General features: G+C 40.4%; 1 protein-coding gene across 12 annotated transcripts in view; it reads right to left on the reverse strand.

Annotated features, from left to right (window-relative positions):
* Positions 1-849: 849 nt before the first annotated feature.
* The window catches only part of LRRC4C (leucine rich repeat containing 4C), an 846,136-nt gene continuing 834,847 nt past the window's right edge, over positions 850-12,138 (reverse strand). For all 12 annotated transcript variants that reach the window (XM_073348033.1, XM_073348026.1, XM_073348031.1 and 9 more), the window contains one exon: positions 850-3,489. In XM_073348033.1, the coding sequence (XP_073204134.1) occupies positions 1,534-3,447 (1,914 nt within the window). In that variant the 5' untranslated portion in view covers positions 3,448-3,489 and the 3' untranslated portion in view covers positions 850-1,533. The remainder of the gene's footprint in view (positions 3,490-12,138) is intronic.

Genomic DNA, 12,138 nt, shown 5'->3' on the forward strand with positions numbered 1-12,138 from the left:
ACTTTGGGTTTCCCTCTGCAATATACTTATACTTCCTGCACATTGTGATTCAGTGTCACCTCTCTCCAGTTTCTTCTTTAGATTAGACTTTCCGCTGTAATATTCACTTACAACTTTTAGGATTATACATGCTACTTTAGAGCATTTATCCTTTCAGTCATGGCATCACATACATGTAAAGGGGACCAAAAGAAGGTGCAGTTTACAGCAACTTGGACTCATCTGTGAATTTGGCCAAAAGGGTGTGTTAGATTGATTTTCTTCTGGGTTAATCCACTTCTTTCAAAGCACCTTGATTTCATTTTGCAACGATCAGGAATATGGACTCAGAGATGTATCTTGGGTATCTAAATACATTTCATATTTACACCTAGGAGAACTTCCAAAGCAATCAAAATGTCTGGCTTTGAAGATTAAAATCAATATTATTAATTTTGACACCCCCCTATGTACAAGTAACATTTCTTTAAAATAAGAACAAAACTTCCACCATTGTCTAGTCAGCCCTTTTGTACCTGAACACTGTCTAGACATCTTCCAGAGACTGCGGAATACTTCTTTGAATACAATGGAGATAATTGAAAGTTCCCTTACACTGAGTCATCATAATTTTGCATTAAAAGTCAGGTATTTTTATTATCTAGTACACTGTTATATATATATATATCCTAAAATAAAAACAACGCTATTCTTCAGTAATGATCCAAAATACAGCAGTAATACTCTTAAACTGTTGTGTTTTAGACCATCACAGCAGAATACTGTAAAATTTCTAACAAACTTTTAATTTTTTTAAAGCCACACTGAAAATAAGCTGTATCCGAGTACAGAAAAAAACCAACAATATTTTATTTATAATCTTATTTTAGTGTTTGAACTACAAATTCTGGTTCTAGAATTGTTTAAAAGATCATGGGTTTTGTAGATGTTCACAAGTAAATTATTTTCTTAGATTTTTGTTTCTTCTTCCACAGAATGGTCCTCTTGGTAAATACAGAACAGGTCATTACATGAAAAATTTAAAAAAAGGCTTTGCTTTTTTGTTGTTGTTGTTGCTTGTTCCTTGGTTCTCACTTACAAATCTACTGCTAATGCTCCATTCCCTGTAGAACCGTTTCAAGAAGGGTATGAGAAAAGAAAAAATAAAACAGAAAAAAGAGACAAAATCGACTGAATCTCACCACTAGAGTTCACCATAAAAATTCCCAAAGTATGACAGAATTCTTACAAAATTTCCTAGACCAGTTCTTTTAGGGAATCAAGATCTCCTATGAAAAATATGGCAAATGGGGTTGGGGCAGGTAGGGGAGGGAGAAAGGAGGAAGTGGGGTAAATAAGTGCAGCAAAAAGAGGTTTTGAGGAATACACATAATTTTGTCTGCTTTAGATCACAATAGAATTTTTAATAAATAAATTTCTTTTTTTTGTAAAGACACTTTTTTTTGAAACAGTAGATTTAGCCCAGTCATTTGTGTCATTTGTTTTATAAACCGTCCTTTTTGTATTTCCCCTCCCCCCAATTTTGTAAATATTTTAGATCTGAGTCTCTTGTACATTGTCTTTTGAGTTCATTCGGATCAATAACGGTTCATGCACTGAACTGTGTATTGAATTTATTGTGTTAACTGTTGTTGTGTGGTTGAAAGGAGACTTATAAGAGTTATAATGATTTAGGTGCTCATGCTCTATGGCTGGCATGGACAAGTGACTCTCTATGGGTGTATCACCAGTAAGTTCATCATCCACGTTAATGATCTCTACAGTCCGTGTTGGAGCATGGTGGTTCTGTCGGTGATGCTGTTTCCTCATTTTGTAGAAAATTACCAGCATCACAGCGGCCATGAGAGTGATAGCCACAAAACAACCAATTATGATTTTGGTAGTCTTCATAACCTCGTCTATTCCTGGGATCCCATTGCTTGCATCTGTGACTGGGATGGTAAATGTTTTTTCTGTTGACCTTGTGCTCTGTGGAGTAAGAGAAGTTGTCACATTGGTGGTCTCCCAGTCAATAACTGGCGTGGGCCCAATCTGCTCTGTGGTCCGGGCCTCATCCTGAGAAGGTTCCATAGTCTCTACGGTAACAGTTGAAAAGTATGTGTAACCATTGTCCAGTGCAGTCACGTTCAGTGTGGCAGAAGCTGTGGTATTCCCAATAGAGTTACTCACCATGCAGGTATACAAGCCCGTGTCTTGCACGGTCACCTTTGTAAAATTTAATGTGCCATCACTGAGCACAGCAATCCGAACTCTGTATGCCCCATGTGTCATAACCGATCCATTTGGAGTAATCCAAGATACAGAGGTCAGGGAGGTCGATGCTCGGCATTTCAGTTCTGCAGCCATGCCTTCTGTGACGTTGAGGTCTGCTGGTGGCTCCACTATCACCGGAGCATAACACGTGAAATAATTCAGGTCCAGCTCACCGATGTACCTTCCTTTCAAATTGGGAGGTGTGTTGCAGCGAGCACAGCATGCAGTGTTGGAGGGTGCTTTGTCCTTAATCCACCAGCTGAGCCAAAGAATGTCACAGTTGCAGTTCCAAGGATTGTGGTGCAGGTGGATCCTTTCTAGGTGGAGTGGTGTGAAGAGATCATGAGGCAGTAGTGTTAGGTTGTTGTGCGCCAGGTTGATTTCCACCAGTGACTGAAGGTTATCGAAGGCATTCCTTTCAATCACTTGAATCTGGGACTGTATCATCCACAATTTTTGAAGATGCATTAACCCTTGAAAGGACCCCGGCCTGATGGCTGTCAGATGGTTCCCAGAAAGATCTAACTCATCCAGTTTTACGAGTGGTGTGAGGTTAGGGATCTCTCGAAGGTTGCACATAGCAAGGTTCAAATACCTCAAATTGGAAAGACCTTCAAAAGCACCTTCTGAGATGTATGAAAGCCTTTTTAGTTCCCCCAAATCCAGCCTACGTAGGGAAGGGATTCTGTTAAAAGCATAAGAAGGGATGCTCTCAATAGGGTTGTTTCTCAACCAAAGCTCCTTCAGTTTTGACAGGTATACAAAAGCCCCATTAGGGATGGTGGTAAGACGATTGTCAAAAAGTTCCAGAGTGTTGAGATTGGCCAGACCATTGAAGGCCCCTATTTCAATAGTTCTAATGTGATTCCTACTCAGCTGCAAGATTTCCAGGTGTCTCAAATGTTTGAAACTATTCACCTTAATTATTTGGATCTGGTTCTCATGGAGATTCAATAACCGTGTGTTGGTGGAGATGCCGTCTGGGACTTCTCTCAGATTCTTCCGCACACAGATCACTTTGCTGAACTGGTTGCTGCAGGAGCAGACAGAAGGGCAAGTTTGAGCCCTGACTAGACCAGCCACCACAAGAAGTTGAAGAGCCAGTAGCACCACAAGCAGGGGGTCAAATAGGGCCCTGTTAAACCTAGGACCTATCATTATCTGCTGTGGATGTAAGGTCATCTTGTTCAACATTCATAATTTATTTGGTGTTGGTCCTTCTGGAGTTTGAATTGTCTGAAAGAAAGAAAGGAAGAGGGGAAAAATAACATTAAATTAACTCTAAATATTAAAAGTTACAGTGTTATAGATCAATATATCTCCACACTTTTCAGTGACACTCTACCTATACTATTAGGCACAGATTTTAATGTTTGAAACTCTGAAGGCTCTAACTTGCAATGGAGCTTGGGCCATTCCAGAAACTAGACTCTCAGTCCATACTTCATTTTAGGTTGTAATGTGCAAAACTGGATGACAGATAGCCAGTACCAGCACAACAGTGCTTAGCAGAAAGACTCATCCTTAAGGTACAGAAGGGAAACCCAGAGTATCAGTGACAAGAACCTGAAAAGGCAGTATAGGTAATAATGGTTAGGATAGGAACCCCCAAATTATGCATAGTTTTAAACTTGCTGTGCACATTCTAAATAAAAGAACCATTACAAAGAAACACTGGCAGGTGCAAGCGAAAGTCCCAACTCCCAGTTTTACAATTGGAACTGCATATGTGAACCCTTACACCACTGCAAATGTGACTACAAGACTGGGGTCTTATTGCAAGCAAAGTTTTTACTACTGGATGTAGAAGGTCACAAAAATGCTAGTAAAACATTTTGCTTATTTCAGGAAAGTGGAAAAAAAAAACCCCAGCTTTATGAGAACTGCTGAGCATCAGCTCTCCCCCACCATGAAACAGGATCATTCAATTTCATGATATTTTCTCCTCTATTCTCTGGTTTACCAGCAGAGAAACACTCATTAGTAAACGTGTGCTGAGCACAGAAATAAAGAATAGCTGTTCAAACTAAAAAAAGAAAAAAATCTCGGTAGCTGCAGGGTTGGTAATTTCACTGTTACCTCCAAAAAAATATTCCTTCAGATCTTAGTATAACGGGGGAGAAGACCTTTACACTCTGCAAATGATCATCACCATTCAAAGTATTTCAGTGCTGATTCATTTGTGGTAGTTCTTAAAGCCCCCAGTCCCAGGTACATTTTCAATCTGCTACTATCTGCAAGGTCCCTCCACTGTAGAGATTAATGAAATTTCCTATAAATCAGCCACAAGTGAAGCCTCATAAATTACAGCAAGCTCAAAGCACATTTACAACCCTGAGCACCCTGATGCATAATACATGCATTCAGCAGAACAAAAAACTATCAGCTAAAGGTTTTTACTTTAAACCTCAAATTGTTTCATTTTGTAATAAAAAGCCATCTCAGTTAAAAAAATATGTTGTACATCAGAGCAGTCCATTTAAAGAAAGACAATTTTTATAATCATATGTTCTGACAATATATATTTATGAATTTAATTATGCATGCTTGGTAGTAATTTGCAACAACATCTCAGAATTACCAAGGGCTTTCTTTTGCACTCTTAAAACTTGACTATCATAGTCCAATGGTTAAAGCACAGGACTGGGAATCAGGAGATCTGGGCTGTATCTATCTGCTTTATCTAGTCTATTTTTGCTATTTATAGACACCAATCACTGTAGTATCTATTGATTAAACTAACACCAGTGTGTTTTGCAACCTCGCATAAGTCACTTGTTTCTCTTTTTCCATGTCCCATTCACTCTCTCTGTCTTAATTTCTTCAACTTTAAAACAAAGCTCTATATTAGCAACCTCAGAGAGAAGTGCTAAGGTTTAATTAACCAGGACCTGATTCTGATCTTTCCTACACTGTGGTAAAAAAAGGAGTGACTCTGATGAAATCAATAGATTACACTAGTGTAAAACTGGTATGACACCAGAATCAGGCCATTATTGTTTATAAGATGAATTGATATTGTTGGATAAATTTTGCCATTGAATTGCACGTTATAATTATTTTTTGGAAACACTGGGCAAGATTTTATTAAGTTTTTATTGTTTATGTTTTTAGTATTGTGGCTTTTTTTTTAATTGTCTTATCCCAAAACATCTTGGCTTCAGTAATTAATCACATCAGCCATCAATAAAACAAAGAAACATTTTTTTTTCTCAATTGCTTTGGTGCAATTCCATGGACTTCAATGTAGCTGAGAAGAGAACTTGGCCAACTATATTTAACATCAGAGCTCTCAAGGGTCATTATGGATCTGGCATGACATGCAGTCAGGAGCTCCATCATGCATCCACAAAAGCTGTAGGGATAGCTCTGCGGTTACTCTTCGTTCCGTCCCCATCAAAGGCCTACTGTGCAGCAGCTGATCTGCAGGCTGCCAAATGCCTTTTTGTCACTGTTTTTGCTACTCGGGCTCTCTCTCCTCAGTCTTGGGCAGCTTGCAAGAGCAGGGAGGCAGTGACAGTACTACAAGAGGGAGCAGCAAGAGCAAGACAAGGCTGGGGGAGAATACTGGCACTGCCAAGCTTTTTAAATATAGCTAATGTAACGTTAATATTTAAGAAGGGCTCTAGAGGTGATCCTGGCAATTACAGACCGGTAAGTCTAACATCAGTACTGGGCAAATTAGTTGAAACAATAGTAAAGAATAAAATTGTCAGACACATAAAAGAACAAATTGTTGGGCAAAAGTCAACATGGTTTCTGTAAAGGGAGATCATGTCTTACTAATCTATTAGAGTTCTTTGAAGGGATCAACAAACATGTGGACAAGGGGGATCCAGTGGACATAGTGTATTCGTGATGTTCCCCAAGGGTCAGTCCTAGGACCAATCCTATTCAACTTATTCATAAATGCTCTGGAGAAAGGGGTAAACATTGAGGTGGCAAAGTTTGCAGATAATACTAAACTGCTCAAGATAGTTAAGACCAAAGAAGACTGTGAACAACTTCAAAAAGATATCACAAAACTAAGTGATTGGGCAACAAAATGGTAAATGAAATTTAATGTGGATAAATGTAAAGTGATGCACGTTAGAAAAAATAACCCCAACTATACATACAATATGATGGGGGCTAATTTAGCTACAACTAATCAGGAAAGAGATTGTGGATAGTTCTCTGAAGACGTCCACGCAGTGTGCAGCAGCAGTCAAAAAAGCGAACAGGATGTTAGGAATCATTAAAAAGGGGATAGAGAATAAGATGGAGAATATCTTATTGCCCTGATATATATCCATGGTACACCCACATCTTGAATGCTGCATACAGATGTGGTCCCCTCATCTCAAAAAAGATATACTGGCATTAGAAAAGGTTCAGAGAAGGGCAGCTAAAATGATTAGGGGTTTGGAATGGGTCCCATATGAGGAGACATTAAAGAGGCTAGGACTTTTCAGCTTGGAAAAGAGGAGACTAAGGGGGGGTATGATAGAGGTATATAAAATCATGAGTGAAGAAAGTGAGTAAGGAAAAGTTATTTACTTGTTCCCATCAGATAAGAACTAGGGGCCACCAAATGAAATTAATGGGTAGCAGGTTTAAAACAAATAAAAGACGTTCTTCTTCACTCAGCGCACAGTCAGCCTGTGGAACTCCTTGCCTGAGGAGTTTGTGAAGGCTAGACTATAACAGGGTTTAAAAGAGAACTGGATAAATTCATGAAGGTTAAGTCCATTAATGGCTATGAGCCAGGATTGGTAAGGAATGGTGTCCCTAGCCTCTGTTTGTTAGAGGGTGGAGATGGATGACAGGAAAGAGATCACTTGATCATTACCTGTTAGGTTCACTCCCTCTGGGGCACCTGGCATTGGCCACTGTTGGTAGACAGGATACTGAGCTGGATGGACCTTTAATCTGCCCCAGTATGGCCATTCTTATGTTCTTATCCCCACTTTCATATACTCTGCCACTAATTCCCACGCACCCAACTGCCATAGGCATCTTAAATCATGAACCCAGCTGCCCTAGACAAGACCTTCAAGATACAAAAGGCATTTTCCACCAATTCCACCAAATGCTCCCCTAGTCAGCTGTGCCAAGAACACTTTTCCCTTCCTCACCAAAAACCCTGCTCCATGTTCTCCTTTTCACCAAGGCCAGCGGCAAGATCGCCTCCAGCTCCCTCTTCTATCATCCATATAAACATGGTCTGTATGCATGCTTACGGGCTCTCCCATCATCTATTTCAAGTGAATATGGAAGGATAGCCACTGCTCAGGAACTAAGGAATTGGCGACTCTGATTCATAAGAAACCTCACATGTGGAGCTGCCAAGAACTGCTCAAAGTTTCATTGAATGCAAACCTGCTCAAGGCAGTGTCCAGGCTTGCAGCCATCTTTACCTTTCCCCCTTGGGTCCTGTTGCAAACATATATCATCCACACCCAAGCACCAGGCTCATGTTCTCTGAAAGCACCTTCAGCAATTGCTCTGCACCCTTCAAATATGTACACAATTGCATCACAACCTATATAGTTTGCCCAACTAATTGAGTGCTTTAAATATAATTTTTCAAAGCCAGATACTTTTTGAAAACTGTCCATAATGAAAGGACAAAGAGGAAGAAAGATGTGCAGTTGTTTTAACACATATCAGGGGTATTTGTTCATTTTGTCTCTTTCTCTCTCTGAATATCTCTGGATCCTATTCCGGGTTTTGTTAGCATGCGAGTGTTAAAGATCTATAAACAAGCATCTTATTTCAGGGGCGAAGGGATCTTAGCTATTGTAGCTACTGTTTGATTTTATTTTTGGACGTGTTTATATAACTCAATATTTTTTCTCTTTCACATACGTGAGGTGAAATTCATTTAATCAGCAGAAGGTCATTAATCAGGCATTGTGCTGCTGAAGTACAGGGGTGGGACGGTTGGGAAGGTCAAATCCAGTCTCCCCAAACTGGGGTCTGATGCCACAGAACAGCCCCTGTGGCCAATAAGGGAGAGGAAGGGATAGCTGTAGTCATGCCAACACACTTGTGTGTTTTATAACAGCCACGGTTATCTGCAATCTCCTCTGGTCTGCTGCCTTTGCATCAACTATGTGCTAGCACAAATATTACCCCTCCAGTGCACTTGGGTTACAAATGGCCCTCCCTGTTTTGCTGGTGACTCCTTCACCTCAGGACTTAAGCAGCGTGGAAGTTTTTGTGCAGGTCCGGCTCAATTTCACCTTAATAAGAAACTGAAAAATATATGGCACTATAAAAAATGTGGAAAATTCATTTAAAGAATTAAAAAATATTGTGGTGATAATTTTAACAGGGTTCACATAAAGACCCAACTGCAAATTTGTATTTTAGCAATTCGCTATTCAGTATCTCCCTCACTTGTGCTAGAGACATATAAAGGTTTGACTTTATAAATCCAGACAGGAACACCATTCGTGGACAGTCAACCAGTTTCTCCAGTTCTTCTTGATGCCCCTTTAAACCCTAAGTTTTCTGTAAAAAGAAAAGCAGTTCTTATGGCACCTTAGAGACTAACCAATTTATTTGAGCATAAGCTTTCGTGAGCTACAGCTCACTTCATCGGATGCATACTGTGGAAAGTATAGAAGATCTTTTATACACACAAAGCATGAAAAAAATGGGTGTTTACCACTACAAAAGGTTTTCTCCCCTCCCCCCCCCACTCTCCTGCTGGTAATAGCTTATCTAAAGTGATCACTCTCCTTACAATGTGTATGATGATCAAGTTGGGCCATTTCCAGCACAAATCCAGGGTTTAACAAGAACGTCGGGGGGGGGGTAGGAAAAAACAAGGGGAAATAGGTTACCTTGCATAATGACTTAACCACTCCCAGTCTCTATTCAAGCCTAAGTTAATTGTATCCAATTTGCAAATGAATTCCAATTCAACAGTCTCTCGCTGGAGTCTGGATTTGAAGTTTTTTTGTTGTAATATCGCAACTTTCATGTCTGTAATCGCGTGACCAGAGAGATTGAAGTGTTCTCCGACTGGTTTATGAATGTTATAATTCTTGACATCTGATTTGTGTCCATTTATTCTTTTACGTAGAGACTGTCCAGTTTGACCAATGTACATGGCAGAGGGGCATTGCTGGCACATGTTGGTAGATGTGCAGGTGAACGAGCCTCTGATAGTGTGGCTGATGTTATTAGGCCCTGTGATGGTGTTCCCTGAATAGATATGTGGGCACAGTTGGCAACAGGCTTTGTTGCAAGGATAGGTTCCTGGGTTAGTGGTTCTGTTGTGTGGTATGTGGTTGCTGGTGAGTATTCGCTTCAGGTTGGGGGGCTGTCTGTAGGCAAGGACTGGCCTGTCTCCCAAGATTTGTGAGAGTGTTGGGTCATCCTTCAGGATAGGTTGTAGATACTTAATAATGCGTTGGAGGTGGTTTAGCTGGGGGCTGAAAGTAATGGCTAGTGGCGTTCTGTTATTTTCTTTGTTAGGCCTGTCCTGTAGTAGGTGACTTCTGGGAACTCTTCTGGCTCTATCAATCTGTTTCTTCACTTCCGCAGGTGGGTATTGTAGTTGTAAGAATGCTTGATAGAATATCTTGTAGGTGTTTGTCTCTGTCTGAGGGGTTGGAGCAAATGTGGTTGTATCACAGAGCTTGGCTGTAGACGATGGATCGTGTGGTGTGGTCAGGGTGAAAGCTGGAGGCATGTAGGTATGCCATCATGTGTCAGCAATGCCCCTCTGCCATGTACATTGGTCAAACTGGACAGTCTCTACGTAGAAGAATAAATGGACACAAATCAGATGTCAAGAATTATAACATTCATAAACCAGTCGGAGAACACTTCAATCTCTCTGGTCACACGATTACAGACATGAAAGTTGCGATATTAAGACAAAAAAACTTCAAAACCAGATTCCAGCGAGAGACTGTTGAATTGGAATTCATTTGCAAATTGGATACAATTTGGATACAATAGAAAACCTGGATTTGTGCTAGAAATGGCCCAACTTGATTATCATACACGTTGTAAGGAGAGTGATCACTTTAGATAAGCTATTACCAGCAGGAGAGTGGGGGGGGGGAGAGAAAACCTTTTGTAGTGGTAAATACCCATTTTTTCATGCTTTGTGTGTATAAAAGATCTTCTATACTTTCCACAGTATGCATCCGATGAAGTGAGCTGTAGCTTACGAAAGCTTATGCTCAAATAAATTGGTTAGTCTCTAAGGTGCCACAAGTACTCCTTTTCTTTTTGCAAATACAGACTAACACGGCTGTTACTCTGAAACCTAAGTTTTCTGTGTCTCTTTCCTAGTGACAGAGGTACAAACTCTATGGTCAATTCAATAACACTGCTGCCCTCTGCTGTATATATTTAAAACTCCATTAAAATGCTGAGAATTTTCTTGTTACACAGTTAACCCCCACAGCAGTCAGGAAATTGTTGAATTAAGTTTGCATGCATAACTTCAGTGCTGTCCCTTGAGTATATGACTTGTGATACTGCTCTAATTATAGAATCACATGCTACATGTTAAATAATGCATTATAATGCCATAATATTTATTCTGCAGTCTTAGATACACACATACCTTGTAAAATTTTGTTTCATTCATGACTGTTTAAATTATTTTCATTGCCAATTATTCTGAAGAACTTTACTGAAATAGACTCTTCTCCCTGAGGAATTGATGTCAATAATTCAGTCAGGTCCTGTGCACTTTACGTTTTCTTTTGAGGCACCAGCACAGCCTTCTCTAGTTGCAAAATGGAGGATGGAGCAATTAAAGATGAAGCTAATGTACCTGTGCAGAAATGTACAGCATCACTTTCCTTAGGTGCAACTCATGGGATGAAGCAGTTACAGTAATTGCAAAGCTAATCTACCTGCACACACATGCAGAACACAGTATCTCAAATGCAATATACTCTGAGTAAGTTTCTCAGACCTGAAGAAGAGCTCTCTGAAAGCTTGTCTTTCTCACCAATAGTAGTTGGTCCAATAAAATATATTACCTCACCCACCCTGTCTCTCTAATAAAAGGCAGTTAACTATAATAGTAATTTAACCATAAATTTAGGTGGCTTCTATAAGATGCCAAAGTTTCACTGTTACTCAGTGATGTATAATTAGGCCCCAATCCTGGGCTGCACTTTTATTTCTTTGTACAACTCTCCCAGTATACCGTGACCATGAATCTAGCAAATCAGAGCCTTGAAGGATCCTCATTCTCAGTGGAGTGGGGGAAGGAACCTCAAGTGGTATAGGGGAACTCCTACCCCACTCCTTGTCCTGGCTGCGTCAAAGGTCTGCTTCCAGCCATACATTTGACACTAGCAGCCAGCACGAGTGGGGTAGGAGTTCCCCTATACCCCACTCAAGGTCCCTTCCCCCATTCCTCTGAGGATGAAGGAAGCAAGGGGGTATAGTTGAGATTTCCCCAACACTGGTGATTCCTAGCTGCCAGGTGGGGGCATTAGCAGCTAGTGCAGGCTGCTCTCATATGAGTCTAGGGACAGGCCTTGTGAAAAGCATGGGCATGCCCAGTGCACATTTATGTCCCAACCTCCTCAGATGTGCTGAGCACTCCTCAAGCTCAGCTGTTGTCAAGTTTCTAGGTCTTAATCTGTAGTAATTGTTTAATACAATTTACTGTGTACTTCTTGCCCACTTTGGTGGATGCCATGCACCTGGCACACAAAAAAGCAGCACATGAAAATGTGAGTTGCTACTCACATGCAGGCTGTAGAGAAACTGTATATCCTGTGTTATCTGTGTGTTAGCATGAGATCAAGTCATTAAGGTATGTCTCCAAAGGCAGTATCCCTCCCTGAACGCCATGCAAGTTCACTTTTGACATGAAGTTAACCAAACATGCATGCATCAGGGAAAGGCCCCTTC

This window comes from Lepidochelys kempii, chromosome 6 (genome assembly GCF_965140265.1).
Source record: "Lepidochelys kempii isolate rLepKem1 chromosome 6, rLepKem1.hap2, whole genome shotgun sequence".
NCBI classification, from domain to species: domain Eukaryota; kingdom Metazoa; phylum Chordata; order Testudines; family Cheloniidae; genus Lepidochelys; species Lepidochelys kempii.